The sequence below is a fragment of the Anas platyrhynchos genome, chromosome 5 (genome assembly GCF_047663525.1).
Source record: "Anas platyrhynchos isolate ZD024472 breed Pekin duck chromosome 5, IASCAAS_PekinDuck_T2T, whole genome shotgun sequence".
Classification (NCBI taxonomy): Eukaryota; Metazoa; Chordata; class Aves; order Anseriformes; family Anatidae; genus Anas; species Anas platyrhynchos.
The window spans coordinates 26,289,856-26,302,688 of NC_092591.1; the positions used below are offsets into that span (position 1 = coordinate 26,289,856).

At 51.2% G+C, this 12,833-nt stretch overlaps 1 protein-coding gene across 1 annotated transcript; it reads left to right on the top strand.

Annotated features, from left to right (window-relative positions):
- Window positions 1–4,909: 4,909 nt before the first annotated feature.
- Window positions 4,910–8,731, top strand: NFKBIA (NFKB inhibitor alpha). The gene is made up of 6 exons (XM_027458615.3): window positions 4,910–5,377; window positions 5,690–5,798; window positions 6,281–6,491; window positions 7,005–7,093; window positions 7,214–7,474; window positions 7,971–8,731. The coding sequence occupies exons 1-6, from the start codon at window positions 5,139–5,141 to the stop codon at window positions 8,016–8,018; spliced, it is 957 nt and encodes a 318-aa protein (XP_027314416.1). The 5' UTR covers window positions 4,910–5,138; the 3' UTR covers window positions 8,019–8,731.
- Window positions 8,732–12,833: the final 4,102 nt, after the last annotated feature.

Sequence of the window (12,833 nt, forward strand, 5' to 3'; positions counted from 1 at the left end):
ACTTCCATATAAGCAGCATGTTGGCTTTTTAAGCTCACCCAGGCTGAAGAGCAGCCTTTGCACCCACCAACTTTAGGCATCAGTGCTGCACAGAGCAACCCAGACCCACTATGGCTTGGCTCAGAGGCTGCCCAAGTGCAGCCTCTCTTTGGACAGCCCAGCTTTGTCCAGTTCAGGTCTCTAGTTTGTTCAAAATAGCATCTTGTACCACATGAAAATTTGCATCTAGAGCCAGCCTCAACCTTCTGGATCCCTAATCCAAAGAGAAAGGAGGTCAGCTCCTTCCTTAGCACATCCCTGCTTGCTGCCTCAACTCCCCCTGCGCCTGGCAGAGGTCTTGGTCTTGAAATCCGTTGGGGCCACTTGTCTGCATGGTCCCATGGTGCTTCTTTCCCCACCTTTGCAGGATTCCTACTTGCTGGGAAAAAGCAGAGAACGTCACGTTATCAAATGTCACAGCTGCCTGCAGGGGAAAGTCCCTTCGTAATTGTCAGTATGCTCCCAGTTCATATTTTCCCTGTCAGGTGCTTCCACTCTGTTTGCAGCCGAAGAAGGGGCTGTACTGATGGGCAGCAATGGTATTCGTGTAGCTGAAGGGGAAGTTGTACAACAAGCCCAAGAGACCTGCCTCTGCTTCCCTGCTCTTCCCCCACCCCACATCTCTCCTGTTCTACATGACAGCAAGCTTTGCAAGCGGGAAGCAAGCATCAGCTCAAAGCAGAAGCACTGCAAGCAGCACGCTTCAACAAAACTTCACGGGAGAAATGAAAGGAAAGCACCAAGGAAAGCTTGCCCGCCAAGCGGTAACAGATCTCAAACAAAGTGACCTATATTTACCTTTAAGGCGTAACAATAAAAGCAGTTTAAATTTATATGGTACATCTCATCCCTGAGGATCTCCAGATATACAAGCAACTGATACATAAACAGCCCCACAGTTCACACAGAGAAATGCAGATCTTCCCAGGGATGCAACGCGTCGATTTAAGAGAGGCCAGAAATAAGCCACAGTCTAAAAATAAAACCAGAGACTAGCGTGGCCAGTTGGAAATCTGTGTAACAGAATGTTCCTGCTAGGCTCTGGCCTGGACACCCTGCTGAGCTCCCTTTCTGTACCACGGAACAGCCACAGGATGTTAAATGCCTAGTCTGGACCTTGGCTTTTCACACAGAAAAAAGTACCTCCCGTGTTGTTTCCTTGGGTATTATATAAGCCTGAATAAGCCGGGGAAATGTTTCCTACTGCACCCACTGCTGGACTTTTCAGAGCACCTGGCAGTCCCTTGATAGCCTCCGATCGAATGTGTGAGGAGGATGGTAAACAGCCCGCAGGGCACGGGCAGTACTATGAGACTCGTCCAGGCTGACAAAAATAACCTTTGTTTAACTTTGCCCTGTGTCCTTTCAAATTAGTAACAGTCAAATTATTATTAGAAAGTGGGAGGGAAATGTGTTCCCCTCATTTAGCGCTGGACTAGGCGTCTGGACCCGAAAGCAGCCTGGTCCTTATCTCGGCAGCAGCTGTAGATGGGCGGCCGAGATATGCTGGTTTGAACTGCAAAACATGGTCAGAATGACAGTGTTTTCTAGCAAGTGCTTCCTAGCTTCCAGTGCACAGCAAAATCCTTAATCCTCTAGGGAAATGAAAGGGAGTCCCATTCCAAAGAGCACACAGATTAGACAGGAGATATCTGCACGTGCACTGGCGCATGCAGGCTTACTGCTTTGCTTTGCTTTGCTTTTGGCTCTAGCAGCCTGGGCCAAGATCCTGCTGAATGTTGTGAACTGCCCTTCCTGTCATGTTTACTGCGAGACGGGCACAGCCCCTGAGATTCAATGGGAGGAAACAGTTAATAGATATCTGCAGCAGCAATCACAAAAGGACGAAGTTGAGGGACAAACTCTGGTAAATCAACAGCACCACAGCGACAGCACTAGACAGGTCTCATGATTAGTGTGGCAATCAGGAAATTACAGTTTAATGTGTTTGCTTGAGGAAGCAGCACGAGAATCTTTCATGTCCTTTAAGAACTGATTAAAACCCTACTGCCCCTTTTCAGTATTCAGGCACGCAAGGCTGCTTCTCAGAGCCCCGCCAGCTGCTTGCTGCAAGATAGAGTAAAACCAAACATACCATTCCTGCAGCCTGGCAGCCCTGCAAATGTGTTCACAGTACCTAGAGCAGCAAGCACTTTTGCAAAATCCAGTCCTTGGCTATCTGGTGCAAAACTACCTCCCATGGTCCCAGCCTTTTGCATCGGTACAGCACCATTTAGGTAGCCCCGTTTTTTGGGAATGACCTCAGTACTGTGCTGTCTGTGTAACAAGGAGCCAGACCCATTTGCAGAGCATCTCCCACGGATCTTTACTAAGCTCCTTCAGGCAGCAGGGACTCCTAACATAGTCCTAGAGGACAAAAAGGCATTCAGGTTGGCACAAACTACAGCAGCATTCATGAAGTTTGCTCCTGCTTCAGCATGGGTAGATGTGATCCTTGTGCTGCTGGTGCTAGCCCTGTCCCTGGGTCGGGATGGCTGCTCCATCCCCAGGGGCACCCCAAACATGGGCAAAGGGCTGCCCAGCAAATCTGAGCAACCACACAACTGAAAGGGGAAAACCAAACACTGAAAAGTTGAGTTTGTTTCTTTCTGTTATATTTGTTCATGCTTGTGGACTGTATGGAAAATTGTACAGAGTAATTGCTAGAATGAGTTAACTTTCAGGAAAAGGACGGTACCTCAGTGGCATAAAAGCAGCACCGGTGACCTTCACCACAGCTAAGAAACCTTTGTTTTATATTATCTCCTGCACGCTTAAGCTATCCCTCTAAGCAAATATTGTAAAACACTGTTGTTAGCTGAGAGGAGTTCCTGAGAAGATAGCAGCTTTATTTGTTTTAATAGGAGTCCTGCTTGCCCATGCATCCGCTGGCTGCCTGCTACTGTACAGAGATGGATTAGGCTTAGGGCAGAGCCGGTTCTTGAGCTGTGCTTTTGGCTGCCTCTTAGCCTCAGCACTGCCTCACGTCTGGGGCCCTTCATCAGTGAGACTGTCAAAGCTACTGTTACCACCGGGGACGTCATTTTTCTTTGTACAAAGAAAAACAGCAGAGACGTCAGTAAATGTGCAGCACCGATGTGCACCCACTCCCACCCAATCTCAGCTCCTGCTGCCAGGGCACAGCCAAGCACCTGGGCACCGCGGCCCCGTGCAGCAGAGGCTGGTGCTGCCTCTGCCGGGGCAGGAAGTGGGCTGATCTTTCCATCCAGAAATCATTTTCCATCTCCTTTCCGCCACCTACAACTGGCTGAAGCACCACAGCGTTCAGATGTACACAAAATGAGAGCATCTCAGCTCGCGTGCCTCCAAAATGAGGTTTCTGCTGGCAAACATTTTCCAAAAATAGCCCCGAGGTTGCCTGTGACAGCAGCTGGAAGTCACTTGCAGAGGCAAAGAACTTGTTTTGCTGAACTCGGTTTCCAGCCATCGCAGTGAGGACGGGAAGTTTGCAAGCTTAATTTCTGCATAGCTCTGGCGAGGCAGCTCGGTGCCCGCTGGGCTCGGTGCCCCTGCTAGTTGGATCAGGAGCTTGCTTTCCATCTCCCCTCCTTGCTTTTGCACAGAGGCAGGTGGGAGGAGAATCATTTGTTAATTAAATTTCCCCTGCCAATTTACATTAAAAAGGGGAAACTCTTTCAAGAAGCTCACAAAACTTTCATAACCCTTAACCTATAAAAGAAAGAGCTGCACGGCTTTTCTAAACCTGCCCAAAAGCACCACCGGGTTGTCCCAGGCCCAGAGATGAATAATGAAAAAAAGCCCAGGAATGGTACGGCTGGGCTGAAAATCAGAAACATCTGTTTACGGAAAGCCAGGCGTCTTCCCTCTCCTCTGGCTCCCCCTTTCATCTTCGGATTTTCTCACAAGCCCTTTTTTTCAAAGGGACACCATCCCATGGGAAAATGGCAAAAGCAAAAAAAAACTCTCCGACACTGTTAGTCAGCGAGGCCAGCAAGAGTTGCAAGAGGAGAAAAATTCTTAATGGGAATCCCCCCACATCTGAGAAGCGGCAGCAAAATTCACCAGGGAAAAATTCAGCATCGTCAACCTCCCTGGCGCCTTTTATCCATGTGGGAGCCCGCGTCTGTCCCGTTCTCACTATGCACGGATGGGAGGACACCGGTAACGAGGAGCAGGGAATAACTGAAATGGATGCAGAGAGTAAGGGTGCTGGGGGAAGGTATCAGTGCTTGGGAAACGAATGAAGCTCCTGTGTCTGTATGGAGGGCCTGAAGCGTTCTGCTTAGCCTTTGACAGGGTCTGGACGTACAGAGCGGAGCAGGATCCTCCTGCCTGCTCCCAATCCCATGAGCTCCTCCAGCAGAGGTGCGAGATCCTTCAGGTGCTGTGTGGCACCCTCACACCTGCAGGCTCTGTGCTCTTTCACACCAGCCGTCTGCAGCATCCGAGCCTCTCCAAAGCCTGCTACCCCCTAAATTTATCCCAAAATTATTAGCATCACGGTGACCCGACCCAGCCTTTGGCACACGGGGCGCAGGAGCAGCCCCACAGCACAGCCCAAGCTCCCCTCCTGCACCCCCAAAGCCCCGCTCGGCCTCCGGGGGAGAGCCCAGGAGCCGGGGGAGCCGCAGCGGGCAGGGGGCCCCGCGGGGAAGCCCCCAGGGGGGAGCCGGGCGGCGGCGTCCCCCCGCGGGGCTCCGAGTACTTCCCCGCCGCGGGCAGGGCAGGGCCGGGCAGGGAGGGCGCAGGGAATTCCGCCCTGCCGAGCCGTGCCGAGCCGTGCGGTGCTGTGCCGAGCCGGGCCGGGCCGGCCCCCGTCCCTGCCTCCCTCCCCACCTCCCTCCCCACCCTGTCGCCGCCCCTGGCGCCGAGCAGGACCGGACTCGCCCGGCGAGGCCTTGAGAGGCTGGAAATTCCCGCGGCGGCGGCTCCTCCCCCGCAGAAATCCCCTCCGCCGCCGTCTATATGCGGAGCGCCGCCGCCGCCGCCGCTCACTCGCGGATGCCCGCCCGGCCGCCAGCACCGGCCCCGCTCCCAGCCCCGCTCCCGCTCCCGCTCCCGGCCCCGCCAGCCGCCCTCCTCAGCGCCCTCCTCAGCGCCCTCAGCGCCCCGCCGCCATGCTGAGCGCCCGCCTGGCCGCCGAGCCGCCCGCCGCGGAGGGCTGCGAGCAGCCCCGCAAGGAGCGGCCGGCCGGGCTGCTGCCGCCCGACGACCGCCACGACAGCGGGCTGGACTCCATGAAGGAGGAGGAGTACCGGCAGCTGGTGCGGGACCTGGAGGACATCCGCCTGCAGCCCCGCGAGCAGCCCGCCCGCACGCACGGCTGGGCGCAGCAGCTGACCGAGGACGGGGACACGTAAGTCGGGGACGGGGACGGGGATGGGAACGGGAACGGGAACGGGGTCGGGGCCGCCGCCGGGGAGGCGCCGGGCGGGGAGCGGAGCGCGGAAAGTCCCTGGAGCGGCGCCAGGGAGAGGCGGCTCCCGCTGCCGTCGGAAAGCCCCGGCCGCCGAAAGCCCCGGCTTTCGAAACCCGCACATGACTGGGGCCGTGCCCCGGGCACCTCGTCACCCGCGTTCCCGCCGGGGGGGGGACTGGGGCTTTTGCGTAGGTTGGATCCATTTTTTATTTTTTTTAATTCTTCTTTAATATTTTTTTTTGGATGCAGTTTTCTCCACTTGGCGATTATCCATGAAGAAAAAGCCCTCAGCCTGGAGGTGATCCGGCAGACCAGCGGGGACCGTGCCTTCCTGAATTTCCAGAACAACCTCAGCCAGGTACTTTCACCTCGGCACCCCAGGGGACGGATCAACCCCCCCACCGCCCCCACAAAAGCCCTGTGGGGAATTCCCAAGGAAAAATCGCTTTTTTAATTCAGTGGATATTAAATCAAAGCCTACGTTCAGGAAAGCACCCGAATGACTCCGACCGGTGTTGATGCAACACTGTCTCCCCAGCAGCGGCCTCTTACCGCCCCCATTTTTCAAATATGATGCAATGGGTCTCACCCCTCCTTGCTGGGATGTTAATGATACCCTTCTTGTGGATTGCATGTCCGGTATCTGGAGAGCCCCGAGTTCATTGCTTCCAGACTAACGAGCAGCTCTGCACTATGTCAGGAAGCCTAACGAACTGACTTTATGGGGTGTGTTTTCAGTTGGGCAGAAATCCACAAGCAACTGCAGGGTTTGTGTGTTCAGACACTGCTGCAACATCTGCCGTGTAACTCACAGGTTTCTCTTTTCTGTTTTGCCTGCAGACTCCCCTTCACCTGGCAGTAATCACTGATCAGCCCGAAATTGCTGAGCACCTCCTGAAAGCTGGATGCGACCTGGACATCAGGGACTTCCGAGGAAACACCCCGCTCCATATTGCCTGCCAGCAGGGCTCCCTCAGAAGCGTCAGCGTCCTCACGCAGTACTGCCAGCCCCACCACCTCCTCGCCGTCCTGCAGGCGACCAACTACAACGGTACGCACACGCCGCCATATGCACACCTCAATACATGGCGCTGCAGACGGGGCTGCTGACTTTTGGAGAGCTGGAGAAGCAGCCTTGTTCCCATTTTAATGCTGAGGAGGCCCCAGAACAACGCAGTGTCTGACTTCCTTAAAATGTCACAGGCTGCATCTCGTAGGCCTCCTCGCTGTTGATCATTGGCTCTCGTGGCTTTGAATTTTGCATTTTTAATGAGTGCTTTTGCAGCACTCATTACAGTTATATTTTATATTTTTGCATGTTCCTCTTTTTTTTTGTTGTTACAATAAGCCACAGTTAAATACTGGAATAAAGCCTCTTAAGAAATCTTTCCAAATCCAACCCTATTATCCACACTTGATTGAAGTTGGAAAGCTTTTCTGGAAAATACCCCTTTGTTCTGGATGAATTGCAAACTTAAATATCATCCTATCCTATCATCTTGACTGAATTATAGGGCGTTATATTAGACTTAATTCAAATTTTACCTTCATTTATGTCTTACAGGACATACGTGTCTCCATTTGGCATCTATTCAAGGGTATCTGGCTGTTGTCGAATACCTGCTGTCCTTGGGAGCAGATGTAAATGCTCAGGTATGTAACTTACACCATGAATTTAACTGAACAGGGCTGTGTAGTCACAAGAATCAACAGGTCTGACACCAGCAAGCCCAGCTCTCCTAACGTGCAATACCTTGCGTTATTTCCAAACAGGAGCCATGCAATGGCAGGACAGCGTTGCACTTGGCCGTGGACCTGCAGAATTCAGAGCTCGTGTCACTTCTGGTGAAGCACGGGGCAGACGTGAACAAAGTGACCTACCAGGGCTACTCCCCTTATCAGCTCACATGGGGAAGAGACAACTCCAGCATACAGGAACAGCTGAAGCAGCTGACCACAGCTGATCTGCAGATGTTGCCCGAAAGCGAGGATGAGGAGAGCAGTGAATCTGAGCCCGAGTTCACAGAGGATGAAGTAAGTGGCCATTTGCACCTTTTCAAGAGATTGGTCAAATCCTGCCCTTTGTGGTTTGGCTGGTGCCGCTCTGATGACCTCTTACCTACATAACTTGTGGGGATAAATAGCTCCTAAAGCAAGGTTACACTGCCAACTGTCAGAAAGGTGGCAAGTTGGGGCAGAGATATAAATAGAATAAGCTTAAGAATAAAATATAAACAATACACTGGGGAATGGAGGTTAACTTCACACGATGCACGCCTCTGAGCGTTGTTGTGTTCCTGACACCTACAGAACCTTATGAGATAAAATTTAAGTTAATTGGTGTTTTTTGCCTCCCCAGCATTTGTTTTTCTGACAGTAGTGCTGTTAAAGAGCAAACGTAACCATTTCAGTGTAGAAATTGTAGACACCACTGAAGTCAGGACACACAGCATTTGGCTGTTTTCCCAGAGTAGATAGGATACTCCCAGTAGGAGTTTTGCATTAACAGCATTCTGTGTTTTTCTTTCAGCTTATGTACGACGACTGCTGTATTGGAGGACGACAGCTGGCATTTTAAAGCAGAGGTTTCTGTGAAAAGTGACTGTGTACATATGTATAGAAAAAGGACTGACTTCCTTCATTTAAAAAGAAAGTCTAAATGCAGAGAAGACAGTACCAAAATACTACACTGCCCAGCCAGGAGCACGAAATGGTAATAAGAACAGTTGGTTCCACGTTCTGACCTGTATTTAAGTAACAGGAGTGGGATGTGTAACATCATTAGAGATCTGTGATTACGCACACCACCTGATAAAGAGCTGTATATCTCATCGTCTCAGCCAGCTGAAGATAACAGACTACTACTACACATCCAGCGTGCTGCTGACAGAAATGCATTCAAGAGCTACCTTGCAACGCGGAGTACTACGAGGGATGTTGTTCCCTTGAGGCCAGATGGGCTCATACAAACGCCCCATGTGCTGGAGGCTGTGTGTTGGGCTGGTGTAAGGCTGTTGGCACTCCTTTGCCTCGCTGACTGACCCCAGGTGCTCTTGGGGCGCAGGGCAGCAGGCAGAGGAGTTAGAGAGGAGATGTGGCCTCCTGGCTGTTACGAGAAAGGTAGCAATGATGTTAACTGTGGGCATTGGAAACAATGCGTTTCACACCGTGTGTGTCATAATTGCTACACTTTTTAGCAAATGTATAGAATGTAAATACTGTACATTTTTGTTTATAATTATTTTGGTACATGTGAGATATGTATTTATTAAAAAAAGTCAGATTACTGTACCTGGCCTGTGAAGCAATTTGTTGTACCTCACTGTTCTGAGCTGCGTGGGACCCACAGGGTTAGCTTTCTCAGAAGTACTTGACACTTAGTAGACCTACAAGGTCAGAGGCCCGGGGGTTTTAGGGGGTTTACTGCAGTAGGAGTAAGACATCTAAGCAGCTTTCAGCTCTCAGCCCTTCTGCAGCTAATTTTAGCAGCACACGTAGGTGTAGCTTCCTGTGCCCGTTGTCGTGGGCGGATAGGGGGCTGGGATTCCCCCTCTGTCACATAAGTGCCAGACCGCCCAGGCCATGCGGAGACTTCCAGACCATCTCTGGTGGTAACTGCCCGCCCTGGTGGCACCTTTTATTCTGTCTCTGGTGGCTGCGGGCACAGCCGGGATGCAGAATGTGGCTTGAAACTTGGCTGCTCTTGTGTTGACTTGCTGAGGGAGGTTTGCAGAGCAGCACCGTGCCTGCCTTCCCTCTCATTTATCACAGCCCAGCTCCGGTTTGAACTCGGACACCTTCAGACTTTCCAGCGGGGATTTCCACAGGAAGAGGGAGCGCATGCCCGGGAAGGAGCGCTGCTGCTTCCCCCCCTGAAATTCAGGCGGGGGCCTCCCCCTCCTCCCCACTGCAGGAGCTGCAGCCATCCCCGCACAGTCTGCAGCAGTACAGTCAGGGGCCTTAAAGCCTTCCAGTTTTTCCTCTGTGTTTTCTCCAGGAACTAACACAGAATAATGTAGTTTAAATTCCCATCTGCATCTGATCGCCTGTTGCAGAGCAGGGCTGATTTTAGCCACAGACACCAGACCATTATGCGATCACACAGAGTCCATTGAGAGAAATGGGGCCATGCCCAGCTCCTGTGCCACACTCCTCCCACATCACGACCCCGAGATTGGGATGGGGTGCGGCAGAGCTGCTGACGCAGGACCAAGCTCTGCCAGCTCCGCTGGCCAAGGGACTCCTGTGCTGCTGGCAGCCGGCCACCCTCAAGAGGTTGTGAGGGCTCCAGGTTGCACAGGATACCCATCACCTTTCCCACCTCCCTCTTTTTGGGGGGTTTCTGACACACAACCTGCACAAAGGGCTGTTTGGTATGAGGAAGAGCACTGCATCTGGCTGGGTACTTCCTAATTTGCATGGGAGCCAAAGGCCATTGTGGAAGTGACTACATAGAAATTGCCATCCTGAGTCATTTGTATTTCCCTTCCACTCTCATTTCATTAGAATTGGCCAGGTGTACACACTGAAACTTCCTTCTTGCAGAAAGGGCCATGCCCAAATTTCAAGCCTGCAATGTTTTCCAGGATCGGGGCTGGGTAAAAATCTGCCAAACCTTCTTGGGCTTTGGGCCTCACCCTGCACTCCTGCAGATTTAGCAGCCTCTAAATTTGAGCTGGGGATGGGGGGTTTACCTACCTGCTGCAGGGTTTTTCACCAGCAAAGAATCCCAGTTGGCTTCCAGCCTTTCTTGACTAAATACCATGTTGCAATGGCTGAAAATAAAAAAGGCAATGGTTCCTTCAAGTAGCTGCACTTCTTGTTTCCCACTGACAAAACATGGGCTTGAAATGCTGTCAGGGCCCTTTGGAGGCATTCACCACCTGTAGATATCAGCGTTCTGGAAGTGCTCATGTACGTGGCTGGACCTGGTATACAAATATTTAAATAGATACCATCTGAATACAAATATTTTTTACTGAAAAGCCGGAGGGAGGGAGGGAAGTGTAGTTATCAGGAGTACCAGACTGGCTGAGTACTTTTGGAGGCAGTGGTACATTCCCTGCTGCCCATTGCAACATTTAGGCAAACAATATATTAGGTAGGTGCTGTTATAATGTTGTAAGAATTCTGTAATGACTTAATAAATTAAGCAAATGCTTTACTGTACAAGGAAGTTTTGCAGCTAAACAAATCATTGCCAAGGTACTGCATGTTGGTTATGCTGCTGTTTGCCTTCATCAGTCATGCAAAATTAACAAAGTACCAAAAATGCAGGAACCACAGTTAAAGCAAGTAGGACAGAGATTAATGAGAGAATTTGTGTTTATTCACAAAATAGGTTTGGGCATGTTGTGTATTTGTGGCCACTCCACAGTGTACATTGCTAGCACGGATTTATTCAGTGCAGCGTTTTACCTTTTCACTTGATGCAACTTGATCATGCTGTAACACAAAAGTGAGGCCTGTCCACTATATGTCACTTACACACCCACCCCCAAAAAAGCAAGTTCTGACACATGTCCTAAACCTATGCATATCTGCACTGCTTCCACCTTTTCCACACCTATGCCTTTAGAAAGATCTTCTGAGACGGGTTTTGGTGATAACCTTCTGCCTTTATGCCTCCTCCCTGGCATGCTGGTAGATGTCTCATTAGTAGAACTGGGAGAAAAAGCTCCTTGGGTATTCATTCTGCCAGCATCACTTTTTTTCTTATTCTGCCACCACAGCTGCTATTAACAGAGCAACTCAACCTGTTCTTGCTTGTCTGCTTCCTCCTGCTAATGCTTCTCCATGTTGGCCCAGGGTTCAAAATTCTCTTCCAGCGCCTGTCCTGGGTGGCTCAGCAAGCTTTAAAGACTTCCAGAACAGCTTTGCTGCCACAGATCAGGGTCTTACAGAAAAATCATAAAAAGATGGCCACTATCTAGCAATAGTGAGCATTCTCTCCCAACTTCAGCAACCTGTGGTTTAATGACTGCCAGAGATCAAGGTGGCCTCCTTCATAAGAAATGGTTCTTGATGCGGGTTTTATTCCACAGACTTTGTTAACTGCTTCTGAGGTGACTGCACACCTTGGCAGCATTTTGTAGGAAGGACTGCCTCAGTCCACTGATAAATGGTATGAGGAAGCACATCTCTTCATTTGGTCTGGCCACCAGATAACTTCCCTTGAAATGCCCCTGACTACAGACTGATCCTTATAGCATGTTCTGCCTCCTGCTTACCCTATGGTATCAAAACATAACTATGTCTCTCCTGTGAAGGCCAGTGCAGCTTCTGCTGCTTTCACACCACTGACATTGACTTCCTGGAGCTGCTGATGGCTTCCCACTGCAGGATTCTTCATCCCTGCTGTCCCTCAGAGCAAGGACAGGCACAAAGCAGCACATTTCTCTGTTTCCTTATAAATTCTCCCAGTATATATATTTTTTCTAATGTAGTCACATCTACTGCTATTAGCAGGCTCAGTTCTTTCCATCAGCCTCCCTTCTCAGCACCTTGGTTCTCTCTTCTGCCCACAGCAGCAGGATCCACCTTGTTCTGTTCTTTTCTCCCTTTCAGGCTGAGCATTTCCCTCAGGTCCCTCCACTTCTCCTCCTGCACCAGCGTCCCCATGAACTTACTCATTCATCCACCTTTATGACATTGCCCTGCATGAGCTTGCATTTTTGTTTCCAGCCTTTCCCCTCACCCATCCTTGTAAAGCAATTCAATAATCCCTCAGGGATATTCCCATACTTCCTTATATTGCACACGCAGAGCTGAACTATCTATTTCCTCCCACACCTTCTTCTTCCTCCTCATACTCTCTCTCTCACTCCCCCCAAGTACAATGGGACCCTTCTCCTTAGTCCACTGCAGAATGTGTAAAGGTGAGGGTGCCTCGCCTCAGCAGGGCGAGGTGGCCATGAGCTTGGGCAGCTCTCTGCATGAGGGGGCCTACACTTGGCCTACACGAGGGGCTGTAACTCTTGCTCTCCTCCTCCTTCAGCCCACTGGCATTCAGAATTGGCTCCCTGACACTTTGGCATTTTACACAGGGGACACAGCACAGAAGCACTATCAGACAGACAGGGCCGAGGCCCGGTATTCAGCAACCACTCGCCCACATGCAGCCCATGGGCACGGCCGCCCACCTGCCCCAGCAGGACTCCATGCACCAAAGGGCAGCGAGGCCTCCAGCAACTCTAATCTGTTTTAAAAGCTGCTGCTGGCTTTGCCCCACAGCTTCAGTTCAGTTTTTGGGGCAGTGGCTGTGTGGGCTCTCCCCATCTCCAGCAAGAGCCGGTCACAGCTGTGGCACCTTTGGGCAGCTCTCTGAAGCCTGCACATCAGAGCCAAAAGGCTCTGTTTAAACGCTGACACATTTATCAGGCCACAGTGTATG

Coding starts and splice junctions, on each gene's coding strand:
- NFKBIA (XM_027458615.3), top strand. CDS start 5,139: ATGCTGAGCGCCCGCCTGGCCGCCGAGCCGCCCGCCGCGGAGGGCTGC. Junction 5,378..5,689: donor CTGACCGAGGACGGGGACAC/GTAAGTCGGGGA, acceptor TTTTGGATGCAG/TTTTCTCCACTTGGCGATTA. Junction 7,475..7,970: donor CCGAGTTCACAGAGGATGAA/GTAAGTGGCCAT, acceptor TTTTTCTTTCAG/CTTATGTACGACGACTGCTG.